This window comes from Sceloporus occidentalis, unplaced genomic scaffold (genome assembly GCF_023333645.1).
Source record: "Sceloporus occidentalis isolate IW3139 unplaced genomic scaffold, rSceOcc1.0.p SCAF_5, whole genome shotgun sequence".
NCBI lineage: Eukaryota > Metazoa > Chordata > Lepidosauria > Squamata > Phrynosomatidae > Sceloporus > Sceloporus occidentalis.
This window is the reverse complement of record NW_028316985.1, coordinates 98,859,461-98,883,479: the sequence shown is the minus strand read 5'-3', so window position 1 is coordinate 98,883,479 and position 24,019 is coordinate 98,859,461. Positions and strand designations below refer to the sequence as shown.

The window sequence follows — 24,019 nt, the reverse complement described above, 5'->3', positions numbered from 1 at the left end:
AGTATAAATAAATTCCAGTTTGTACTTCTGGGATGCCCGGTATAAGCAAGCACTAATTTTTCTAGACCTCAAAATTTTAAATGCTGAAAGTTTGCTGCCACCTAGTGGCAAAACTGGGAAAAAAATGTTGAGAGATTGCTAACTATGGCAATCATTCTTCATGAAAACATGAATGGGTACAGCATTGTGGATATCCTCTCATGTACAGCACTGTAAGGCTTGTATCGGGAATTCTTAAGCATGGTCTGTGGAACTCCAGGGGGTCTGTGGATGAGAAAAATGTTTTCCCTTTCAGTTTCCTTCCTGTGTTCAAGTACTTCTTTTCAGGTGGAGGGGATCCATAGTTACCACCATGCTCAAAACAATCCATGACCCCAGAAGTTGAGAACCACACTGTCCTATACATCAGTATACTAATTGACATATGTAACCTGTTAGAAACTACATTTGTAATTCCTGCTTAATTCTGAGAAACAAAACTCTGCCACATTCCAGTTGTTGAACTCCTTCCTTACTGATGATTCACCACAATCAGAGTTTATACACATTTCAGGAGAGTTGTAAGACATAGCTATTTGAGGCTGGGCTTTTGAAAGGTAGGATGAAGCTAAGAATTTGTAAGGAAAATTTAATTACATTATTCTGTTCTTTTTCAGGTTTTTTTTTTTAACAAATTATTGGGAGGCTGGGAAAGTGTTACCGTGTTATGTTAACCATTAATAAGCTAAAACTTGAATTCAGTTTAATTAAAATTGCAATCAGGATGTTTTTAACAATTTATTTAAAATGTGTGTTTCATGTTACATTACTACACTAATCTTACCAGAATCAAGTTGAAAAATGATTGAAAAACTGTATCCATTGAAGTCAATTCATGCAAAGCATAAATCATACTTTGGGAGCCTCAATGCCTCTGAACAAATTGAGTATGCTCTAAAACAGTGCTACTTAAATGTGGTATGTGGAATGGGGTTGGTCCCTAGAAAGCTACCAGGAAAGAAACAAACAACACTGGGGAAACAAATTGTTGGTCACATCAGATAGCTCAAGAAGCACTACCCTACAACATACCCTGTAGTTGTGCTTCACAGGAAAAGATGAATACATGAGTATATGCAATTAATAGCAGTGATCAAACTGTCATTCAAAAAGGCCTGTCTGCCATTATGGACCTTATTGAGGAACCTCTATTGTTTTTCCAAGGAACACCATGGTTCCTCTGAACACAGTTTGGAAACTAGTGTTCTAGAACACTAGAATAGCATGACCTTACCTTCCCATTAGTCTATCTATCTATCTATCTATCTATCTATCTATCTATCTATCTATCATCTGTCTAAAGTATTGCCTGTCTTTCAGAAAACAGAACAGTGGGAAAAAGACAAGACAGAGGCTGACATGGAAGAGTATGTCTGGGAGAACAGTGCATCTGAAAAGAATGCTTTGGACACATTGCTCCGAATAAGATCAGTTGAAAAAGCTGAAGAAGTCAGCAGAGAGGAGCTTCTTGCCTCAGAGATCATTCTGTCTTATAAAAACTCAATAGTTGCATTGAGAAATGAAGGAGAAAATGAGAAGAACCTTTTTCAGTATAAGAACTCTGTCAAAAAACTACTAAATATTAATAGCTCGTAGAACTATTTCATGTGGAGTTGGATATGTACATGTACATATGCAGATGTACCCACAAAAATGTACATAATAAAATTTACAGCAGTATCCAGTTTAATCTTAATGCTGAGCTTCATACTTTCAGTTTCTTAACACAAGTGATTATGCTACATTCCTTTCAAAGTATCATTTGCCAGAAAAGTAACTATCTTGAGTACAGTTAGAAAGTATTCTGTTGTCTAGTAGCTGGGAGTTCTAGAGATTGCATTATCTCTGCAAATATTCAGCTACCTTGATATAGGTTTCCATACCTTTTCAACCAGTATTTGAGCAAAATATTTATGCAAAGGCAAAGATGATGGGGAGAGGGGGCTTTCCATTATCTGTGCGGTAAATTTTCTGTTACCTGGTAGGTATCTTTAAGTACTTTTTTACTGTACACCGCTATGATCATTGCGGAATAGCGGTCTATAAATAAAACTTATTATTATTACTTGTTGCCATTACTTTTGCATGAGTTTTTATTCTGTTTTTCTGGTTCCTATCAGGATATAGGAACATAATAGCTAGGCCAGAAAAACTAAAAGTACTTGAGTAACTAGCAAAATCCTCTGTTTCAGTTGCTGTAGCTGGTAGACATTGTAAAACAGTTCATTTTCTCTAAGCAGTCAAAGCAATGCATAAAGTCAAATGTGTTGTATTTGAGGCTCAGAATATTTTTGAAGGTGAAACTTAAGCTATTTAGGATGGGATTCAGAATGGGATTCCTAGGGTTTCAACATTGACTGCAGAAATACTACACTGTTTATATGAAGCATTTGTTTGCCAGTTAAAGAAAGGGTAGAAACCATCTGCATCTGCTATCCTATTAATCCCAAACATTTTTAAGATTAAGGAAAAATCTGTGATTTAAGGATAGAACTATCTGTCCGAAGCACAGGATTACTGTGAAAAATATCAGCCTTGCATAAATGTTCCCAGCTGACATCCTACTTTGTTGGATACCTTTGTCTCATACCACAGTTTGGCATAAACCCATTAGGTAATTTGTCAAATTATTAATTCAATATTTTTTATTACTATGTTACTTAACATTCTAGACTCCCCAATTAACATTGAAGAAGCAGTTGAAGAATGGTTGAAATATGTGTTGGCAAGGTTGTCAAAAATTCAAAGAAATGGGTACTAGAACAAATATAGTATACTAGAGGCTAAAGCGACTAAACTAAGACTATCATACTCTAAACCAGTGGTTCCCAACCTTCCTAATGACGCGACCCTTTAATACAGTTTCTCATGTTGTGGTGACCCCCAACCATAACATTATTTTATTGCTACATGCAAATATGTGTTTTCCAATGGTCTTAAGTGACCCCTGTGAAAGGGTCATTTGACCCCCAAAGGGGTCCCGACTCACAGGTTGGGAACCATTGCTCTAAACATTGTGAGATCACATGATGCAAGAGATAACAGTATTGCTTGATGAAGCTGAGGGAAGTAGAACAAGCCACATCACAGATGGATTAATCCAATCAAAAGAAGCTTTTGTAAGATCTGAGCAGGGCTGTTGATGACCAAGACTCACAGGTGTCTTGTTCATAGGGTCACCATAAACTGAAACGAATAAGATGTTATCTGTGGGGGATCCGTTCCACACACACACCCATGGATATCAAAATGTCTGGATGCTCGAGTTCTGTTGTCCCCAATGGTGTTTGCACGTGGCTGCACTGCCATTAGGAACAATGAGACTTCAGTGGCAGGTGCCCTGGATGAGGAGGATGGCTAGTGTCCTACATTTGGGTTGTCAGGAAGAAATCATGGTAGGCTCATCATCGTGGACCAGGAGCAGGACAAAGAGAAAGGAAGGGTAGGACAGGCTCGGGTGTCACATTAATCAAGGATGGTACAAACCTTCCCCCCTCATCCTGGGAAGAGGGAAGGAGGCAGGCCTCATAGAGGAGGCCCCAATCCCTTCTCCACCCACCCCGGCTCCTGGAGAGGGGCAGAGAAGTGCATCCTCCAGTGCATCACTTCCTAAAGATGCTCCACATGTGCATTTAGGGACCCTTACGTGAAGGATGGAAGGTCACTGAATACAGGCAAATTAGATCCTCCTCCATCCAACTCATGCATGAAGTGGGCTTGGGTGGGAGGTTTTCTCCCCCCCCCCCCTTTTCCAATGTGATCTAGGACCCAAGGGAGCAGTTGGTGGTGCAGGTAGCACACGTCCCTTCTTTCCTTGGTTCCCATGTTTCTGGGCCAGCCCAAGCCTCCCCCATCCAAAGCTTGATGCCTTTGAGGCTGCGTCAACTCCTCCCTCCAGAAACCACCACCTCTATTATTCTGACTTAGTCTTTCGTCATAGCACCAACCCACTCAGTGCCTAAGATGGAGGAGGCCAGGGTGACCAGATGTCCAAACTACAAAGGAGGACAAATCACCTCAAAATGTATGAGATATAATAGATAGATAGAATCCTAGAGTTGGAAGAGACCTAATGGTGATGTGGCCACATAGACATGCTGCCACTGGGGACAATGCGGGCTTGCTATCTGCGGATACTGAGGGCCGATTGTAACAGCTAAGATGACTGACAAACTGAACTAAAAGAGGTTTTGGGACATTCTTTCCAACCTGAGAGTTCACTGATGTGCAGAATTTTCACCATTCCCAGGCCACAGTTCTATTGTGGGCTTTGTAATTTTGTGTGTGTGTGGGGGGGGGGGGGATTCAGGTTAGAAATAACACTAAAAAGAGAAAAAGAAGCCTTTTGAAAGAGCTGTAACTACTTCAACAGTGACCACCTCTGTGTCACGGTCTGTAAATCATGGTCTGGCACTTCATTTTAATCAATGAGTTAATTAATGATAATTTAACAAATCAAATTCATTTAATAGTGTTTGTGCTAGTGAATTTTTTAAAAAATTCTAATATTTAACATTGTGAAATTAATTTTCAAAGCTACAGTTATAAGCTCTGCCTTATGATAGAAATGCACTGGACAGAACTACAGCATGCCCATGCCACATGCAGGCTCACCATACGCGGATTTCAGGTTATGCGGATGGCGAGCCCTGATAAGGTGAATGGGACATGTGCATATGGCATGCACTGCGTGACACAGAGGCACACCCCATTCAAGTGAATGGGGCTTGAGCACAAGCAGGATTTGCCTTACACAGGGAGGGGTCCAGAATGGATTCCCTGCATAAGGTGAGGGTGCACTGTACACATAATCCTTATGCAGCCATTCACACATTCAAAATATTTATACACAACTCCTTTCCAGGCAAGGGTTCTCTGAAGATGCCAGCCACAGATGCTGGCAAAATGTCAGGAAAAAACTCTTCTAGAATATGGCCACATAGCCTGAAAAATCCACAAAGAACTTGCAACACATTAGAAACAAACTGAAAGTTGGAAGTTGGTAGCATGGGATTTCACAGACTTGAGCCTACTTCCTCAGATGCATTTGGTGGAGTGGAAAGCCCAGGCACAGACCTATACCGCTATAGGTATATTGCTATAGTCTGTGATTATGTCCATAGGAATGTAAAACTTTGTGGGTATGGAGATGAAGTAACAAGTTGCCTGAAGTCATGGTAAGCAGATAACCATATGAATGAGTATTGAGATGTAGTGTGGGACCCAAAAAGAAGATGTGATGAATTGGCCAACAGACCCCCATGAATGCTCAGTTGTGTATCTTTAGTGTTATAATGTAGTGTGCCAGGAAACCATTGCTGGGGGCTGCAGTTTGTTGATATATTCCAATTCTGCTGTTTCTCTTTCCAATCTTTCTTTGTAGTCTTTTTTTCAAGGATCACTGTTCTTAAATCCAAGATGGCATGCCCAGGAAGACTGGAGTGTATGAGTTTTTGTATATTACCATTCCTAATGTCTGATTTATGTCCATTTATCCTCTAGTGTTTTATAGATTATAGCAAAGCCTTTGTATAGATTGTGAAATGCTACAGGATGCTCTTAAAAACATGAAAGTGCCACATCTGATAGACCTGATGAGAAATCTGTACTTAGGACAAGAGGCCACTGTAAAAACAGAATATGGAAAAACAGAACGGTTTCCAGTTGGCAAAGGGGTCTGGCAAGGATGCACTCTATCTTATTTTTTCAACTTTTATACAGATAATAGCATATAAAGAGCAGGTTAGACTTGGGAAAAGGAGGAATAAAGATAGGAAGAAAAACCAACAGTGTGGGTTGAGCAGTGGACTATGACCCTGGAGACCAGGGTTCAAATTCCAGCTCAGCCATGTAAACCCACTGGATGACCTTGCAAGTAACATGTTCTCAGTCTCAGAGAGAGGCAATAGAAAACCTGTTATAAACAAATCTTGCCAAGAAAACGCCATGATAGGGTTGCTTTAGGGTCTCCATAAGTCAGAAACAAATTGAAGACATGCAATACCAACATCAACAATCTAAGATAAGTAGATAACATTATATTACTAGTGGAAAGCATCATAGACTTGGAACAATTACTAAGGAAGGTCAAGGAAAAAAGTGCAAAGGCAGGCTCAATGTTGAACATAAAGAAAATAATAAAGACAACAGAGGACCTATATACATTCAACCTAGACAATGAGGAAATCGAAATAGTAACAGAATTCCTGTACCTTGGATGAAACATCAATCAGGAAGGAAACTGCAATCAAGAAATCAGAAGAAGACTAGGAATGGGAAGCAAAACTGTTAAAGAACTAGAAATGATCCTAAAGAGTAAAAATATACAACTGAGCACTAAAGTTAGAATTGTCCAAGGCATTATATTCCCCATCACCATATGCAGATGTAAGAACTAAAGAAGGCACATAATAAGAAAATCAATTCATTCAAAACATGTGGTGCTGGAGAAATGTGCTGAAGATGCTATGGCAGGGGTAGGCAATCTTTTTAAGCCAGGGGCCGGGTTGCTGTCCCTCAGACAACTGGGGGGGGGCGAAGCCAAAAAATAAATAATTAAATAATTTTTAAAAAAATAAATATATAAATAAACCAGGGCAAATGTAGGACAAAATTTTCAAATGGAAGACACTTTTTTTTAAAAAATGGAGGACACGCGAAAAAGTTTGCTGATTTTTAAATTTTTTTTTAATATAAATGCATCTTTCTGAGACTTCTATAGACAATTGCCCCCCAAAGGCCCCGGCGGCAATCGGCGGCAGGACCAGGCTGGGGCCGGTCCCAAGGCCTCGCCAGGCCGCATCCGGCCCGCAGGCCGCAGGTTGCCTACCGCTGTGCTATGGACATCCAAAAGGCAAACAAGTGGTCTGAGCATATCAAGCCTGAAATCTCCTTGGAAGCCAAGACGATCAAGTTGAGGCTGTCATAATTTAGCCACCTCATGAGACAGCATGACTCTTTAGAAAAGACAATAATGCTAGGAAACGTGGAGGAATGTTGAAAGAGAGGAAGGCCACACATTAGATGGGTAGACTGTATTAGAGAGGTCACGGGTGTGAATTTACAGGACCTAAACAGAGCTGTGGAGTACAGGGAGTCTTGGAGATGTCTCATCCACAGGGTTGCCATGAGTTGGGATCGACTTGAAGGCATTTACCAACAATAACCCTCTGGTGCAAGGACCATCCTGTTTGCCTAATGTAGAGTACTGAAGGGTATTGCTGACACAGTAAGGCATAAACCACATTGGAGGATGAGCAAGTGAAAGTCCCTCTAATATTGTGGTTGATTTCATTATGTCTTGTGATGATATTTCCTAAATAGATATGTGGGCAGAGGTGGAACCAGGGTGTGTGGCAAGGCTTTGTACCTGTGTCCACATCTGTGTTGTCTGTCATTCTGAGGTTTGGAGGCTGTCAGTAGGTGAGTAAAAGCCTGCCACCAAGAGCCCTTGGGAGGGCACCATTATTGTCCAGAATATGTTGTAGTTCATTGATTTGTCTCAGCTGTGAGCTATATGTCACCACTGGTGGGGTTCTGTCATTTTTTGTTCTCTGTCTGTTAGGTAATATTTGTTTGTTTGTTTGTTTGTTTGTTTACAGTATTTATACCCTGCCCTTCAGCCCTAAAGGCTCTCAGAGCGATAATAGATTAGTCCTGGGTACAAATCTTGCCTTGTTTATTTTTTAAAAAAAATCATATGGTGGGCATTTTTGCTTGAGGAATGCCTGTAGTAATTGCATAAGTTTGGCATCCCTGCCTTGTGAGTCTGTACAGAAGTGACTGTATCAGAGAGCTTGGCTGTAGACTATCTGTGGGGTGTTCAGGGACAGAAACTGGCATGTAAGTATGTGTAGTGGTCAGTGGGCTTGTGACATAGTGTCGTGCTTAGAAGTCCATTATGTAGCTGTACGGTGGTGGTGTTCTGCTGATAGTTCCAGGCTGAGATTGATGGTAGGGTAGAAGTTGTTGAAACTCTGGTAGAATGCCTTGAGTTAATCCTCTCCATGAGTCCAGATTGATATCATCAATGGAGTGTTTCTGGATGCAGGAGTTAAAAAGATTGCATGTACAGCGCTGTGTAAATTTACAGCGCTTCATAAATAAAGGTTAATAATAATAATAATAAGTGTTATTCTAAGTCAGCCATGATGACGTCAGCATATTGTGGCGGTGTGCATGTGCCCATGGCAGTACCATTAACTTAATATATGTTATTACCAAGGGTGAATTAAGTATGAGAACAAAGTGGCTTGTTGTCTAGGTCTGCTAAGGTCCCATCTAGAATGATATTTCTGACAGCTTGTAGTCCATCATTGTGTGAGATGTTGGTATACAGGGATTCCACATCCATAATGGCTAGGAAGTCATGGATGGATTGTATGTTCTGAACAAAGACAGTAGTGATCTTCACATAGCTCAGAGTGTTGACAGCATACAGTTTAAGGATATTGCCCATATATCCAGAGTTGCCAACTGTAAGTGTTCCAATGCTTGAGACGATAGGTCATCTAGGATTGTCTTGTTTGTGTATTTTGGGTGATAGTAGAATATGCCTGATTTAGGTTCTTATGGTGTGTCTATTCGGATTTGGTTCTGCACCTCCATGGGAAACTCCCTGAGCAGTTTGTGTAATTCCTTCCAGTATTTCTCTGTGGGATCACCAGACAGGATTATGGAAAATGTAGTGTTGGACAGTTGCCCTCAGCCTCTTGCATGTATTCAGATTTGTCAATGTGGACTACAGTTCCTGCTTTGTCAGCGTCTTTGATGACAATTATTAGGGTTGTTCCCGAGGCTATGCATGGCAACGTTTCACCTCATCTCCATACTCACAAAGTTTTGCATACTTATGGACATTCTCTCACACACAGACTGCTATATACGTCTGTCCCTGGGCTTTCCACTCCACCAAATGTATCTGAGGAAGGAAGCTCAAGACTACAATAGCTCATGCTACCAACATCTATCTTTCAGTTTGTCTCTAGGGTGCTGCAAGATCCCTCTGCATGCTAAAAAAATTAAAAGTATCTTGCTCTAATGACAAAGTATTCAAATACTGTAACCATTCCAAAACAGGCAGAATTACTTTATTTTTCTAAACAAGCACAGCTACTTTTTCATTTCTTAGTCACTAGTACCCCACATTTTTTAAATGTGAGATGTTATCCAGTCTCTGAAATGTTTGCCATTAAAAACTATTTTTGCCTGTATACTGACACTCCTCTCCTTCTTGGTTTATAGTGGCCATGCCTCTTTCGATGGCATCCTGTTGCAAGAAAAATACTGCAACAACAGATCAAGATCAGTGAAGAACAAAGCATCACTGGGAGCAACCAGGTCTTCCTTTCTACTCCCTCCCAAGCTGGTTTCTGCCCTTGGTCATCTGACGTGTAATTTCTTCCACCATAACCTTTGGTTTCATTCAGGTGTTTGCTGTTATTCAGATAGGCCATGCTGGGTAAATGTGATAACATCTTCAAGGATGTGAATGCAGAGGAAGGAAATGCAGTTGTACTGACAGATGTGGCTCTTGAACTATTTTTTCCTGAAATGATGTCTGTCACTTTAGTAAAATGGCCCTTCACTGATGCCACTGTAGGTCCTAAATATACAGTGGGTGCAGTCTTGTACGTAGGGACACTTGTAATACTTGTAGTTTTACTGTTAGTTTTCAGTTCTTGTACCACTGCAGATAAGGCTTTAGGGGGAAGGTCCTTTGAGGTGGTGGTTGCATCTTGACATTTTTCTGAATCAGCAACCCTTACACTTCCATGTCTTTCCCATTTATTAAAAGAGGACCTGGTAGTCATATCCTTAAAAGAGAGCTTCTCAAAAACAAGGAGATCTGGATCAATTCCTGTTAGAGCAGAATCAAAATAAAAAATACAAGTCTAATTCAGTGTATCATAAATGCAGTTGACTACAATCTATCTAATTACACAAGCCATTACTTCTTTCCTGCATGACCAATGCTCAAATTGCTACACCACACTGGCTCTCTCTGCACTTTCTAATAATTGGTACCATCTTCTTGCTTCATGCAGAAAAAAATTAATAAATCTATCCTTCCATACTAAAGGACGATCACCACAACAATCCTCTCATTCCATGTGGGGGCACAGAATGGGATGGAACCTTGTGTTCTTGCACAATGGGTAAACCTCATGCTCTTGCACCAAACTCTGTCACTCTGAAATTGCTCAGGGATAGCCATTGCTAGTGCTACATTTCTGGCTTCTCTTTCTTTAGAGAATGTCTATGTCATCTCTGTTACAGTCCTATCTTTGCAAGTTAACAATGTCCCTCTATGTTACCAATTGGTTCTCTGGGAAGAGTATATGTTCAGGTCATAACAATGAGAAAATGAAATCTGTTTTTAGAGGGGAACTATTGACCCTATGCCGTTCTCTCGGGCCTGCCCCAGTCATGATAATTATAGACAACTTCATTGTGATCTTTTACCTGAATTAACAGGTGAGTGCACAATCAAATACCTGAGCTGAGCTAAGAGGCTGTTTACTTAGTGTTCTTATGACAATAAGTAGATTGAGTTCTAAGAATGTTTTTGTTTCCAGAGGATCTCCAACAAGGCCACAGTCACTCATGTGTTGGACCGTCTGATGACCTTATCCAGTTGTTATCCCTGTCTTAAGTTGAGTGTCTCTTTGCAACCAAGACTGGACGGCCACCTGTCGGGAATGCTTTGAATGTGATTTCCTGCATGGCAGGGGGTTGGACTGGATGGCCCTTGTGATGTCTTCCACCTCTATGATTCTATATCATGGCATTTCCAGTGACTTGGTGAGCCTTCTTATGTATTGAATTAATGGATCAGGCAGTTCTTGAATTGTTGCAGTGCCTTACATCCTCCTGGATTGGGTGCATTTCCTTTAATTGTCTAAGAGTTACTTGAAGGCAAAAGTTTCTTCTATCTCCTGATTACTTTTAGTGGTCCAAGAAACACTTGAAAGCTATAGCTTCTTCTACTTTCATATCACACAACTGGTGGATAGCCTTTCTGTTGACAATCATCACTGCCGGGAGGGCTATATACTTTGTGAGGGGATGAACCTCACCTTTGCTAGGCCAGATATTTCCTTTTTTTAAATGGTTCTGTCTCCTATCCATCTCAAACAGGACATTTTCTTTTCCAGTATAGTGGTTTGAGTGTTGGACTATGACTGGAGACCAGGGTTCGGTTGCCGCTTGGCCATGAAACCCACCCGGGGACCTTGGGCAAGTTGCATGATAAGGTAAAGGCAATGGCAAACCTCCTCAGAACAAATCTTGCCAAGGAAACCCAATGATAGGGTTGCTGTAAGTCAGAAATGACTTGAAGGCACACAGCAACAATTCTATAACTGCCTGGACTGTAAGGTACTAATCTCCAGAGTTATTTCCTCTTTCACTCATCTATGAAGTAGGGACAGCCTATATCTACACAGTGTCTCTATGAGTAGATTGCAGCAACAATCAGGAGGACATATGAGCTGGCAGGCAAGCTGCCTTCTGCCCAAGTGAAAAGTCTTTTATAGAATCATAGAATTGTAGAGTTGGAAGAGACCACAAGGGCCATACAGTCCAACCCCCTGCCATGCAGGAAATCTCAATCAAAGCATACCCAACAGATGGCCATCCAGCCTCTGTATAAAGACCTCCAGGGAAGGAGACTCCACTACACTCCAAGGGAGTATGTTCCACTGTCAAACAGCCCTTACTGTCAGAAAATTTCTCCTAATGTTGAGGTGGAATCTCTTTTCCTATAGCTTGCATCCATTGTCCCGGGTCCTGTTCTCTGGAGCAGCAGAAAACAAGCTTGCTCCCTCCTCAATATGACATCCCTTCAAATATTTAAACAGGGATATCATATCACCTCTTAACCTTCTCTTCTCCAGGCTCAACATTCCCAGCTCCCTAAGTCATTCCTCACAGGGCATGGTTTCCAGACCCTTCACCATATTAGTCTTCCTCCTTTGGACACACTCCAATATCTCAATGTCCTTTTTGAATTGTGGTGCCCAGAACTGGACACGGTATTCCAGGTGGGCCCTGACCAAAGCAGAATTTAGTGGCAGTATTACTTCCTTTGATCTAGACACTATACTTTTATTGATGCAGCCTAAAATTGCATTGGCCTTTTCAGCTGCCGCATTACACTGTTGACTCATATTTTGGTCTACTTGGACTCCTAGATCCCTTTCACACGTAGTCTCGTTCAGCCAGGTGTATCTGTGTATCTGTGCATTTCATTTTTCTGCCCTAAGTGCAGTGCCTTATATTTCCCCGTGTTGAATTTCATTTTGTTAGCTTTGGCCCAGCTTTCTAGTTTATTCAGGTCATTTTGAATTTTGATCCTATCCTCTGGGGTATTAGCTACTTCTCCTAATTTGGTGTCATCTCCAAATCTGATAAATATGCCCACAATTCTGTTATCCAAGTCATTGATAAAGATGTTGAATTGCACTGGGCCCAGGACAGAGCACTGTGGGACACCACTGATCCCTTCTCTCCAAGATGAAAAGGAGCCATTGTTGAGCACCCTTTGGGTTCGGCTGGTCAACCAGTTACAAATCCATGTAACAGTTACCTTGTCTAGCCCACATTTTACAAGCTTGTTTGCAAGAATGTCATGGGAAACCTTGTCAAAGGCCTTACTGAAATCAAGATATACTATATCTACAGCATTTCCTTCATTTACCAAGGTGGTAATGTTATCAAAAGAGAGAGAGAGAGAGAGAGAGAGAGAGAGAGAGAGAGAGAGAGAGAGAAGATTCATCTGGCATGACTTGTTTCTCTGAAATCCATGTTGACTTTTTGTGATTATGGAATTGTATTCAACTAGGGTGATTGTAATCTTGACTACATTCTTGATAAGGATTCCTCTGCATGACATCTGCAGAGTTGCCACATGTTCCAGACTGCTCATTCTTGTATCTTACTATCCCCTGGACTCGGGGTAACAAATGGAGGCATGTTTGTGAAGGCTGGGCATTTCTCTTGTGTGACATGACACTTCCTCCTCCTATGGTTAGTAGCTTCAGGTTAGTGGTTTGTGCTCTAGTCTCTGGAGCAGCAAAGAAACAAGCTTGGTCCATCTTCTATATGATAGCCCTTTAGATATTTAAAGATTGAGAGGTGACATGATAGCTATCTTCTCTCCTCTAAGCTAAACATACCCAGCTTCCTCAGTTTTCCTCATAAGGCTGTGTTTGACATAATGGAGTTCTGTAGCCTTTTCCCCACCTTCTTTTTAAAAACAGAAAAGCAACATCTGGAGTGGGAAAATTTAAAGAAGAGGATCAGTGGCATAATTTAGAGTGGAGAGGGTCTGGCCAGGGAAATGGTACAGCACACATTTTCCCACTTTTTCTGTTTCAGATCTCCACCCCCAAAGCAGCTTTTTCAAACAAATGTAGATGCAGGCAGGCCATTTTTGGTGTATAATACTGACTTACCTGCTGTGATGTTGTATAACACAACATTGATCATAGGCTTCAGTATGCAGCTCTCCAGGGCTGGACAATAAATACTCAAGCAATTACGATTCTGGTTGTTGGTTTCATAGTAGAAAACTGCTAAGTTACAGGAAACTGAAAATTGGGACAGAAGAAAGGCTTTGAGCTGACAGTTTAAGAGCTGGGGTCTTGGTCCTGTCTTTATAAGAATACACCTTTGAACAACCTTTGTCATTGTAAACAGCAAAATAGACATAGGATTCCTTAAAATTCAGGAATACAGTAGAATGCATTTGAGATCAAAGCTAATGATCAAAAGAAGCACTGAACAGACATGCTACTTTGCTAGTTGTCCACCTTTTAAAGAAACATGTGCTCATTTTACATATTACATTAGGAATAAGAATCAAATTGTCCTCCTGATACTGTTGGACTTCAACTCTCATCAGCCCTAGACAAAACAGTCAATGAAACGGAATGCTGGGAGCTGTATTGCCACCATCTGGAAGGATCATGATTCCTCCATGATTCCTAGAGTACATGAATGTATATACTAAAAGATGTAATGTGTGAATCAGACAATCATGTCTATGCAAACTCCTCCCATACAGCTACACTTGTCAAAGATGTTGGCTGCAGCTCTCTGTCACACATATGCTCAGTCTCAGTTTCTTACCATGTAATGTATAAACATTCTTTGATATTCTAACAGATGAGAGTGCACCAAAGTCTCCTTTATACAGCTGGACATTTTAAAAATAAATTTTATTGATAAATTTTAGTATCACATTCACTACTTGAACAAGGACAAAGACAATTTAAAAAAGTAAACATATAATACTGAAAGAAAATAGGACAAAATAAGACAATAAATAAAATCATACTCCCTAGCCCCCATTCCTTTTAAATCACTTTCTATTTTCCTTGACTATGTTGTATTGACATAAATATAATGTTACTCCTCTCTAAATTACATCTATCGTATTTACTATTTGTCCTTATGGCACCAGAAACTTTTTCTATGTATTAAAGCCTGAAGTTACAATATCTCACTTTTGTTGCTTTACATAGTCTGTAAAAGGTTTCCATACTTTTAAGTAAGTTCCTATTTAGTCTTCTTGTAATACATTTGTCAACTTATCTACTTCCACCAAATCCACTAATTTCTCCATCCATTCCATAACACTTGGGATCTTATTATTTTCCCCCAATATCTTGCATATAACATTCTTGCTGCTGTTGTCATATAACTTAACAAAAAATATGTGTCCCCTCAGCCTGCTCTTTCAAGTCTATCATACTTAAGAAAAACAATTCAGGCCTTAATGTTGTTTTTATTTTCAAACTTTTTTCATCCTTTCACTAATTATTAACCAATACCTTCTTGCTTTCTATCTGGACATTTTATGTTGCACTTAGATCTGCCAATCTAAAAGCATGAAAGTCACATATTTTACAATAGAAATAAAAAGAGGAAATGTCTATTAATCATTCTACATCTCTGTTTTCTTCAAGGAAACTCCTGCTAGCCTGTGTGGATATTATGTCTTCTTATTCTCCCCATGAATGTATTACTGTAATTGGTCAAGATCATTCAGTAACCTTTGTGTATTTAATCCTAGAGATATAATAATAATAATAATAATAATAATAATAATAATAATAATAATTTTATTCATATTTCCCACCTCTCCCAAGAGATCCATAAATTGTGAAGCCATGAGGGGGAAAATCTTAGGCCTGTTACAGACTGCCATAATAAAGCTGCTTTGGGTCTCTTTGGAGGTCTGCTATTTAAATGATGCATGGGTCCTAAGAGTCCAGAGGTCGCACCAAAGCCACACTCCATTCCTACGCACTGGAGTGCAGCTTTGGTGCAGCTTCCGGATTCTTAGGGTGCATGCATCATTTAAACAACATACCTCCAAAGAGACCCGAAGCAGCTTTATTTTGGCAGTCTGTAACAGGCCTTAGGCATTTTTTTGGGGTGGGTGGGTATAAATTTTCAGAACAATGCAAAAAAAAATGTCATATTATCACACCTTACTTTAAAAACACAAAATGTGTTATTCTGGCATAAAATTATATATTTGATATATTAAAAGTACAATTCACTCAGGAAATTATTACAATTTAAATTTACTTTTCTAAATTTTATTTATTTTTTTTATTTCAAATGGAGCTACAATTGTAAGAAACACCTGAACTATGAGAAACCTCTTTGTGTTCTACCATTGTTCATGAGGAGCAGGCAAGAAATCAACAACAAAAATAACAACAGCAAAAGGAGAAGAAACAATCCACATTAGTAAAACAAAGAAAATCATTTTGTCCCCTCCAGCCCTCTATAGTGCCAAGGAGACAGAACGTTGTCATTCCCATAAAAAGAAATGAGGAAAGGTTATCAAGACCAGGAATTGCAATGATGTGGCCTGCTGAATTTTTTTTTTAAAGAAATACTGGGTGGGAGTAGATATATAAGCACTCTGTTTTAAATACTTTATTCACAATTCCAAATTAAAATATCCCACAATCATTTTTTTTTACCCCCCCCCCCCCCAGGAAAAGGTCTTTTTTTTTAAAGGCTGCTCCCAGCACAAACTTTCATTTCTCTTTTTATCCCTCAGACCTCCACAACTCATCATATCCTGAACCTAACTACAGAGCCACATCTTGGGAACTTAAAATATCTACTTATGCATTACCAATCCCAAGATACTAACTACACCTTTCTACATATCTGCCACATAATTTGTTGCAGTGAATTGCATGATATACTGTTGTCTGTAAAAGGACAGAGAATAACTTGATGTCCTTTTTGAGTTCACATATTTAATTTCGGTAAATTAGTGGAGAAAGTGGGATTGGAAGTGAGAGAGCCCACACAGGGCAGCTCTGTTGTGTGACAATGTTAGAGTCACAGACTCAGTCATTACAACAAAATCCATAAACAGTGGACAAAGTACTGTCAACCAAAATGCACAAAATACAGTCCGCCCTCGGTACTTGTGAGGAATCCCTTCCAGACCCCACCTCCACAGATATCAAGATCCACCATGGATGCTCAAGCCTGTGTTGTCCCCAATGGCAGCATCACACAGCCATTAGGGACAGCCCATTTTTCCATGGCAGCATGTGCACACCACTGTGCCACTATTAAGTTCCATTGTCCCCACTTGTGGCATGTACACATGGCTGCGCTGCCATTAGGGAGAGCCTCCATTTTCCCATCCTGGCATATGCATGTGATTGAGATGCTATTAAGTTCTGTTGTCCCCAACAGTGGCACAGCTGCATGAATGCACTACCACCGGGGACAATGGAACTTAATGGAGGTGTGGCCATGTGCACATGCCACCACATATAAACCGGGGCTGTCCCTAATGGCAGTGCGACAGCATGCACAGGCTTGCCATCCACGGATGCTTGAATCCATGCATGGCAAGTCCACTGATACCTTGGGCTGACTATACATCAGCTTTTGAAGCTTCATTGGCTTCTTTATTATGCAAAGCTGCTTAAAATCATACAGAAGAAAAAAAGTGACAGTGTTAGAGTCACAGGCTCCGTCATTTTTTCTCAGATGCTACTTCTGTTGTCAATTAAGAAAGTCTGGAGGAATCTCAATACAGGTAGAGCCCACTCCCCTTCTTGGCCATATGTGGACTAGAGACAAAAAGCAATAAAATACAGGTAATTTTTATTCCCACTCTTAGCAATTTGTGACCCATCATTATTGCTAGGATATAATTTATGTTTTCAGGGAAATTTTCAGCATGATTTGCAACAAAGTCAATTAGATGCAACAAAAAAGTAATTTACACTTCCCAGCTCATAGCTTTCAAAAAACCCTGCTTTTCTGCAGATGGAGAGTTGTAGGAAATGCAACTTTGTGTCTGTCTAACTGAACTATTCCTTCTAAATCCTGATAAATATTTGGGAATTAACCTTAAAATATCTAACTGTGTTTTCCCAATCCAAAGATGCTAACTACACTTTTAAAAAGTCTTCCAAGTATTCATTGCTTTCTTTAGTAACAGTGTATTTAGTACTTAGAACTGAGCTTTCAAACAAAGGGCAGTCTTACACAGTCCCCTCTAAACTTGAAGGAAGATACGAGCTGATTTTTTAAAAAGGGATTGACAAGACTATAGTGTACCCTAGCATGCTTTTGTCACTATTACACACTGGCCTGCCCAGCCTGTTAAGCCTGCTAGCATTTTACCCATGCCAACAAACAGAAAACATCTATGTTAGCCATATCGCTGACCTACTGGACTCAAAATAGAATCTGCTTTAGTAGTGAGCCACTATGATATACCCCATTGCCATATTCAACATTCATGCTTGTGCTAGTCATTCTCTTTCAATCTAACCTAATTCAGAGGTTTATTGTAAGTTTAAAAAGAAAGATCTATGTTCTTTAGGTAAGGGTAGGATAAAGAGCCAGCGTAGTGTATTGGACTATGACTCTGGAGGTCAGGATTTGATTCTGCTTGAACATGGAAAACCACTGGGCACACAACAATAACAATAACAATGGTTTAACTGAGAATCACTTGGGAATTAAGGGTAAAGATGTAATTGAAGTTGAAAATAACGGTACTGAGGAGAAGAAAATAGAAGCTTATGAAATGCCTGGGTAATAAAATATTATCATAGCATTAACAACCAAAATTAACCTTCAACAGTTGCACAACAGTTGACTCAAAAACTGTATGTGTGTGTGAGAGGGATGTGTGATTGCAGATTGACTGACAACAAGAGGGACAGCATTTATGCATCCTCTAAGAAAAATGCAACAACTTGTGCAATTATTTTTATACTAGCATAGGATCCCAACAGGTTCCAATCTGTGTTTCCATCATTTACAGCTATTAAGGATTAATTAGCATTTTCATTCCTGAAATGAGAGTCAATTCAGAATTGTGAAATGTATTTTTTCAAATGTCATCTAACTAGGAATCACAATGGGCTCTGTTCACTCCTTCATATTTTTAAGGAATAAAGTAAAACAAGCAAAATGGAACCTTTTTATCTCTATCAAGAAAGATGCTGGAGAATAATTTGAGTGTTCACATAACTAAATGTGAACGATGGTTGGTCATAATACATGAAAACAAAACTTTCTTTTCACTAGAGAAGAAATTATCTTCTCAATAGAAAACAGCAACCATTTACTTTCATTGGAGAAGGTAAAGGGGATATACTCAAAGATACTATTTATATAAAGGCTAAACTTGTTCCACAATCCTGATATTCCTCAGACCTCTTCTGTCTCTATAGCCTCTATCATTCTGGATTCTACTTCCTGGTCACTTAGAGCAAGGGTGGAGGACCAGTAGCTCTACAGATATATCATGGCCAATAGTCATGGATGAATCTGCCAGGAATGATAGAAGTTGTGGTTCAACAGTATGTGGAAGGCCACAGATTTCCCACAGCATCTTAACATTTGACAGAATATTGGGAAGTGGGGTTTGTACTACACATTAAATGAACATTATTTTTAATATGGACTATTTTAATTGTTTACAGATGCAAAATAATTCTTACCATTCTTTAGAAGGCAACAGGTCTGACTGCACTGCTGTGCTGTGGAATTTGTATGCACTTTGATGACATGAGCCCCTTTCCTCTGTGAATTCTCCAGATCAATTGCAAGGCCTGGGAAGCGTCGGATCCAACAGTTCTTGAAAAAAGTGGTGGGTGAGCAAAGGCAGTCCGACCTCCATACCCAGCTCAAAAGCAGAAAGATTTCCGATGTAGCCATCAGCAGAAACATCTCAGTAGAGTGAGTTTCTCTTTTCTCCAAAGCAGAAGCATAGTCCATGGAAATAATGTTTGGGTGCCAGCTGGCTAACCAATCTTCTCAGAGCTTATGATCATGTGCTGAAATGAAAAGGCATTTTCAAATAGAAAACACATTTTTGTAATATCTGGACAGCTATTTGAGAAACAATGAAAGAGATTTTGGAAATACATTAGGACTTTTCTTATCCTGTTATTCACCCATTGATTGAACACTGAAAAGTTGGCCCTATGAGCTGGATTAGTTGTGTTTGGCCAGGTAGAATAATTGTGTGTATAGTGGACAGTTTTGGTGCACCACAACTGTGTTAAAAACAAACAAACAAATAAAATCTTTTGAAATGGGCTAGTTACTGCATTAATTTTAACTGCACTACTTATTCTGAACATCTTTAAATAATTTTATTATTTAAATAGCTTCATAACCCACTACTGCCTTGATATAATTCTGATAGTGGTTAGTACTGTGAACTTTGTACTGCAGCCCTAAATATACATGCGAGAGAAAGACTGTGAGGCTTATCACATTATAAAAGTAAGACAAGAAGTAGCGAGATAGAAGTGGCTTTCTGTTTCCCATTCTGCATGCCCTTGAAGCACTTCGGTTCTATTCCCCAGGGAGACAGTCATAAAGGTGTGCCTTTTGTCCTGCTGGAAAAATCTGTTTGGCAAAAGGCATGCTTTTACAGCCATCTCCCTCTAGGAAGAATGGAAATACTATGATGTAATGTGGGAAGGTAATCAGAAAGCCACTTCTGTCTCACTTTTGCAATGCAATGAAGGCTCTGAATCAGCTCAGTGGGACTTGTGTTCAGAACTTGCGAAGAGAGAATGTGTTACACTTTTCCCTGAGTTAGATAGGATCTCTTTGCACGCATAATATAGCAGAGATATAGAGTGTGTGAGATGTGATATTTCTCCCTGTGCCAACCTAAGGATATAATATTCTTTCCTGGCAGGGTGGGCAACTACCCACAGTTGAAGTGTTCTTTGGTTTTTTTAAAACCGGTTTTTAAAAACTTTGGGGAAAAATTCATTTTACTAAAAATGGTCCCTTTGCAGAATGGCTGGGGTGGGGTGGAGTGGGAGGTTAAAATTATTAAGGGGGATGTGCAGCTTACAGCCTGCATTTACTCCATGCTTTGGGACGGTCTCAGGCGTGCCAATTCACTTTCTCCTTTTTTGTTATCTTTTCCTCATTCCTGAAGTGCCAGCATTTTATGCTCAATTGTTCTCTGCTCTACTCTCTGTCATGGAGGCTACACAATATCTGTCTTTCAAACCATTTCTTCTTGTTGTTTTTCTTTAAATTTATCAAATTATATACACTTGTCCCTCCACATTCACTGGTGTTCGGGGCATCTCACAAAACTACAGTTCCCAAAATTCCATTACATTGAGCCATGGCAGTTAAAGTGATGTCAATCTGGATTATTTTTGCAGAGCAGATGCAGCCAAAGTTAGCCTAAGCAAAAATTACTCTGAACTTCACCCGAAAATTCTCCTGGAGTCATACAGCTTCTCCTGTCATTTTTAACTGATAAGACTTTCAAAAGATAGATTGCACATCTTTCTGCTAATGCTGAGGTGATAACAGCACATGTCTTCCCAGTTTCTGCAACAGAATAGAACTGCCAGAGAGTAGTCTTTTAAAAATTGCTTTGCCTGCTTTCTATATGTATTCTAGAAATAACAGTATTTTACCTACTATGAAATAGTACTTGGGCTAGAGGTGCGCATTTCAAGTCCTACAACATCTGAAATTAAAATTTGTTATCAACCATGTCTGCCACTGTTTCTGGAGTTTGAATTGTGTTACCTTGCAATGGACCCAACTGTCCTAGTCTGATTATATAAATAAGGCAATTGACTTATTTTTTATTCCATTAAGCACTATAATCTGAAAGGATACATAACAGTGCATACAAAGAAATCAATTTAAATGGATGTAGCAACAAAATGTTAGTGTGAAGTGTTAGCCATAGTGCATTTTTCTGAATGTTGGCATGTGTGGTATTCCACATGACCCCAGATGGACCCTGCTTTGCAGCCTGCCATAATTCCCAAAGCGATGGGACATGTACACATTACACCCTGGTGAGGTCAACCCCATGGGACCTCTTGAGAACAATACCCCTTGGACTCGCCAACAGGTAGTCTGGGAGTCGTTAATGGAATCATCATCACCTCTACTAATCAGAAGAATGGATGATGATTGTCTAGATGTCTCACCTGATGAGCTGGCTATCAACTTAACTCCCTTCCCATTTCCATTGATTATTGACAGACTAGATTACTTCACCCCATACAATTCAACACCTTTGCCCAGCGGCTAGTTTCCGCCCTTAAAAACCCTGGAAAACTCCTCTCAGTGTGTTAGTTTAGATTTCATGGGGACTCTATGTCACTGTGATCTCTAGTCTAGCTCTGGCACTTCCGTTCATCCAATGCTCTCAGAACGGCTGTGTCTCATCCTACTTCACCCAATTGGATTCCGGAAGCAAGCCTCATCTGCAGTAAGTATCACCCGTAGTTCTGCCTCAAACCTTTTCCAAACTTACCCCTGATTTCCTGACCCTTGAATGAATGTGTGATAGTGAACTGCTGTGTGATTTTACCTTTTAAATAAAATATACTTTAATTGGAGAAGTTTGCCTCTGCATCATTTCTCAGATTCACTGGTCTCTTAATATATAGGTGGGAGACGATTTTGTAGGGTCCTTGTAGCTGACCCCCTCTCAATTTAAGCTAAGTAAAATTCCCCTACATAGATTTTGGCTACAGAAGGGCTCCTCTTTATTTATTCAGTCACCCAGGCCTTCCTCTACAACACTCCATCCATTCTTGCTCCTACCCAATTTTCAAATTTTTAAACCCTCATTCTATGCCGACTGAGCAAGCTCAGACCTCAGTGAGCTATGGGGAGGTGAGTTTCCCACACTTAATTTTTCCCCCCTAAAGTTTTCTTGTATATCTGCAAACTGGGTCCTACCTCACCCGGAGCCTGTAGAGACTTGTCACCTATATGCATAGTGACATTTTGTCTACATAAGTATCAGCACTAACCTCTGATGACTGGAAATAAATTGATTGATAAATGAAGATATGTTGTTTTTCAAGTGAATAAAGACTAATCTGCACAGTTTTTGAGTGAACAGTACAGCTACTGCTCACTCTACAAAATGAACAGAAGCTTCTTGGTGTAGTACCAAGTTGACTTTACAACAAATTCATAATTTTATAAGCCATTACATGAAATTGGCCAGTAGTGGTATCACTTGATATCAGCATTCAGTTTTGATTTTATAATAGCATTAGATATTCACTGTTAACTCAGTACAATCTTCTAAATGTCTTTTTATAGTAAGTCCCACCGAGTTCAAAGGCTTGCTTCCAAGTAAGAAGGGATAAGATTGCAGCCTCATTCATTTTATCCCTACTGTACTTTCCTTTTGTGGTTCAAACTTATCCCATTACTACTTGTAAGAAGATTTGCAATGAGATTTCTGTGTACCGCAACAAAGCTTTGATTCATAATTCTCTTGTTTCTCTTCAGACCTTTACTTCTTAGCCTGCATCTTCAAGTTAAAGATTTTAAAAGAAACCACTAATATTTTCCTGAAATTCAATATTTTATCTTCTGCCTTGGCCGAAGATAGGTGAGATGGAAGAGATTCTTTTTAAAAAAAACCAAACAAACATGGCTATTGCAAAACTCAGCCTAAAGTACAGAATCACTTTTCTTACCTGAACTCTCTGGAGTTGCTGTTTCTTGTTCTCAACAGAGAAAGGCTGAAAGAAATACTTTGTTGGCAAAAAGAAATGCAGACTACACTGCAATATTTCCAACACATACAAACAGATCATTTCCCAAATTCATGCATTAATACCATTGTCAGATTTGTGGTAATCCATTTGTAAAAGCAACTGAGATTGTTAACTGTTAGTAAGGTGACTGCTCCCCTTGTAGACACACAGCTCTGCATCCAGGGAGAATGGCAGCTGAGGTTCTTTGCCCTGCTCAGATCTGGTGACTGGAGCTTAACCCTTTTCCTGCCAATGAGTCAAAGACAGCTGAATCAGGAAAAGATTTTTAATGGGGGAAAAAGGTTATTTTGCAGCAGAGAAGATGTGGTGCTTACTTTCAGAACTTGATGAGTTACTCAGAATTCCATAACCTTTCCACAGATTCCATCAACATGTGCATTTCATTTTCTGTCTAATACAAATTACTTAATCCATTTGTAATATGCACAAGAGCTCATCTATTTTCAGCCAGCTATCATCTGTGAATGATTTGTTGCTGGTTATTACCAGGTTATTGCCAGGGTAAGTCCTCTTTAACCACAAGGTTGTGTGAAAATCTTCACCACGATCGCGCAGTTTTCACAGGATAATGACAGTTTAAACCACTGCTTTTCACTGTTGTAGTGCTATTATTCCACTTTAATTGCTATGGCTGCTTCTTGTGGAACCTTGGGATTTGCTGTTCAGGGGAGGTACTTAGAATTCTCAGCCACAGAGCTCTTAGGCCTCATTAAACTACAAACCTCAGAATCCCACAGATGGTACCCAGTGGCGTCACGGGGGTGGGGGGGGCGGTGGATTGCACCCGGTGACACCCAGAAGAAGAGTGACACTGGTGAAGCCCTCCTACACCTTTGGGGAGGAGGGGTGCACATGTACCCTTGCTGGCTGCTCCAGCCCTGGGC

At 39.9% G+C, this 24,019-nt stretch overlaps 2 protein-coding genes across 3 annotated transcripts in view; one reads left to right on the top strand and one right to left on the bottom strand.

The window, feature by feature from the left end:
- MRPS35 (mitochondrial ribosomal protein S35) overlaps positions 1-2,104 on the top strand; it is a 40,903-nt gene extending 38,799 nt beyond the window's left edge. For both annotated transcript variants that reach the window (XM_089524857.1, XM_089524858.1), the window contains one exon: positions 1,360-2,104. In XM_089524857.1, the coding sequence (XP_089380983.1) occupies positions 1,360-1,635 (276 nt within the window). In that variant the 3' untranslated portion in view covers positions 1,636-2,104. The remainder of the gene's footprint in view (positions 1-1,359) is intronic.
- A 7,132-nt stretch (positions 2,105-9,236) lies between these two features.
- MANSC4 (MANSC domain containing 4) lies at positions 9,237-19,310 on the bottom strand. The gene is made up of 3 exons (XM_089526909.1): positions 19,053-19,310; positions 13,497-13,631; positions 9,237-9,898 (listed from the first exon to the last, which is right to left on the bottom strand). Exons 1-3 carry the CDS (start codon positions 19,279-19,281, stop codon positions 9,237-9,239), a joined length of 1,026 nt encoding a protein of 341 aa, XP_089383035.1. The 5' UTR covers positions 19,282-19,310.
- Positions 19,311-24,019: the final 4,709 nt, after the last annotated feature.